Source organism: Quercus robur, chromosome 12 (assembly GCF_932294415.1).
Source record: "Quercus robur chromosome 12, dhQueRobu3.1, whole genome shotgun sequence".
NCBI classification, from domain to species: Eukaryota; Viridiplantae; Streptophyta; class Magnoliopsida; order Fagales; family Fagaceae; genus Quercus; species Quercus robur.
Window position 1 is genome coordinate 41,142,313 of NC_065545.1, and position 2,504 is coordinate 41,144,816.

The 2,504-nt window shown below is 34.7% G+C and overlaps 1 protein-coding gene across 1 annotated transcript; it reads left to right on the forward strand.

Annotated features, from left to right (window-relative positions):
• Nucleotides 1-1,835: 1,835 nt before the first annotated feature.
• Nucleotides 1,836-2,504, forward strand: LOC126708521 (uncharacterized protein At4g02000-like). The gene has a single exon (XM_050408310.1). The coding sequence runs from the start codon at nucleotides 1,836-1,838 to the stop codon at nucleotides 2,502-2,504; it is 669 nt and encodes a 222-aa protein (XP_050264267.1).

Here is a 2,504-nt window from a genome sequence, read left to right on the forward strand (position 1 = left end):
TTATTACAACTTATTATTATTGATGCAATAATTTAAAACTTCTGCGTTACTATTGCAACAATTTAAACTTGTAAGTGCAATATTTTATCTAATTCTATATACATGCAGAGGGAATTAGGATTGTATATTTTTCTTGATTCAGTTTGACACTTTGACTTCAGTTCAGACAGTTCAACTTGCTTTTTCTTTTTATTTATTTTGACTTCAAAGTTGAATTTTGAAACAATTTTTATTTTGGGTTCTCGTTAACACAATTTTATATATATATATATATATATATATATATATATATATAGAGTTGCCATAGTTAACGAAGTAGATTTTTTTTCACTTTTCTAGTGTCCAGCTAGCTATGCCCATAATAATTGGTCTGAAACAAGCACCTATGGTGTGCTTGTTAACATTTGCTTTTTATTTTAGCTCAACTATGGTTTTCAATTCAGCCAAAAAAAAAAAAAAACTCTATTTTCCAACTCCAACTTCTATAATTAATTTCAAATGGCAATGCTGCAAAATAATATATATAGAATTGCCATTGTCTACGAAGTAGATTCTTTTCAATTTTCACTTTTTCATTAGTAGTATCCGGCTAGCTATGCCCATAATAATTGGTCTAAAACAAGTACCTATGGTGTGCTTGTTAACATTTACTATGGTTTTCAATTCAGCCCCCCAAAAAAAAAAAAAAAAAATTAAGGTTTCCAACTCCTATATATATGGATTTTGCTAATGTGTTGCCTAAGGACACACAATAATTTATTATTTTTGAAAATATTTTCTCGGGATTTAAAAAAATATTGACAACTTTTTTAATTCTCGAGAAAATATTTTCAAAAATTGATAACTTAATGTATGCTCTAAAGGTACACATTTTTTTTAGTTTTCTTTTTTTGATTAGTAGTGTCCAGCTAGCTATGCCTATAATAATTGGTCTAAAACAAGTTCCTATGGTGTGCTTGTTAACATTTACTATGATTTTCAATTCAGCCCCCAAAAAAAAAAAAAAATGGTTTCCAACTCCAATAACTATAATTAGGGTTGTATGGTATATGTATTTAAATAACATTACATCTGTTTAAACATATGTTTTTAGTTTTTAAATAATATTATACATATTTTCATACACTTTTTCACCCACACATATTTTCAAAAAATACAAACAACGTTACTAAAACAACGTTATCATACGGCTCTTTAATTTTAAAAACTGATGATAATGCTACCAAATATATATATATATATATATATATTCAAAAAATACAAACAACATTACTAGAACAACGTTACCAAACGACCTCTTAATTTTAAAAGCTAATGGTAATGCTGAAATATATATATATATATATATATATATATGTATATGTATGTATGTATATATATGGAATTGCCATGGTCAACAAAGTAGATTCTAAGTTCACAATGGAACGCTCACGCTCTCACTCCCTGGAAGAGGAAAACAAACTAGTCCATAGCATAAAAAAAGTGAAAGATTCACACCATGCTATCGATGAAAGAAGATCTATGCGTGATGGGGAACCTAGCTACCCACCCAAGCTCTCGTTTAAGGATAAGTTGGTTGGGGAAAGACCGGGGGCCTACTCCCAAGCTTTTGCATTTACAAATCAAATGGAGGCGAATTCAGACTCGGATGAAAAGATTGAGGAGATAACGGAAGGTTTTGCTTCGGTTTGCTTGTCGAAAGAAACCAAACAACACATTCGAGCTCCATGGACAAATGCGCTTATCATAAAAGTTTTTGGCAAGAATGTGGGATATAACTCTATCTTCACTCTAAACTGCTAGAACTCTAGAAACCGACTAGGAGGGTGGACATGATGGATCTTGATAGAGATTTTTTCCTGCTAAGGTTCTTGGTCGTTGAGGATCTTGAAGTGGTTCTTAAGAAAGGACCTTGGTTTGTTGTGGGCCATTTCCTATCCATTCGAAGATGGGAAGCAAACTTCCAGCCATCGGAAGCAGTAGTTTCTTCAGTGGCGGTGTGGATCAGGCTTAATGAACCGCCTATAGAGTATTATGACGCTACAGTGCTTAGGCAGATTGGGCAGCCCTTAGGGACAGTTTTAAGGGTGGACACGCATACTGCCTTGGAAGCCAGAGGACGATATGCGTGTATATGCGTTCAGGTGGACATGAGCAAACCTTTGGTTACCAATGTGAGAATAGGCCAGCAATGTCAATCCATTGTTTATAAGGGGGTAAACCAACTGTGCTTTGCTTGTGGTTGCTTAGGCCACCGGCGAGAGTCCTGTCAATTCACTGTCAAGCCTTACTCACCGATGGGTCCACAAGATGTCTCTGTTTCCAATAATGATGACAAAGGGAACCAGGCGCCAACATCACTTGAGGCGCAAACCAAGGCTTCACCCGGGAATCGAGACACCTTGGAAGAGGAGTCCAGCAGTGTTGCTTTTGGCCCTTGGATGGTAGTTTCACGAAAAAGGAAAGAGTCTAGACTGGGAAAAAAAGTAGTAGCAACCATGTAG

Coding starts and splice junctions, on each gene's coding strand:
- LOC126708521 (XM_050408310.1), top strand. CDS start 1,836: ATGGATCTTGATAGAGATTTTTTCCTGCTAAGGTTCTTGGTCGTTGAG.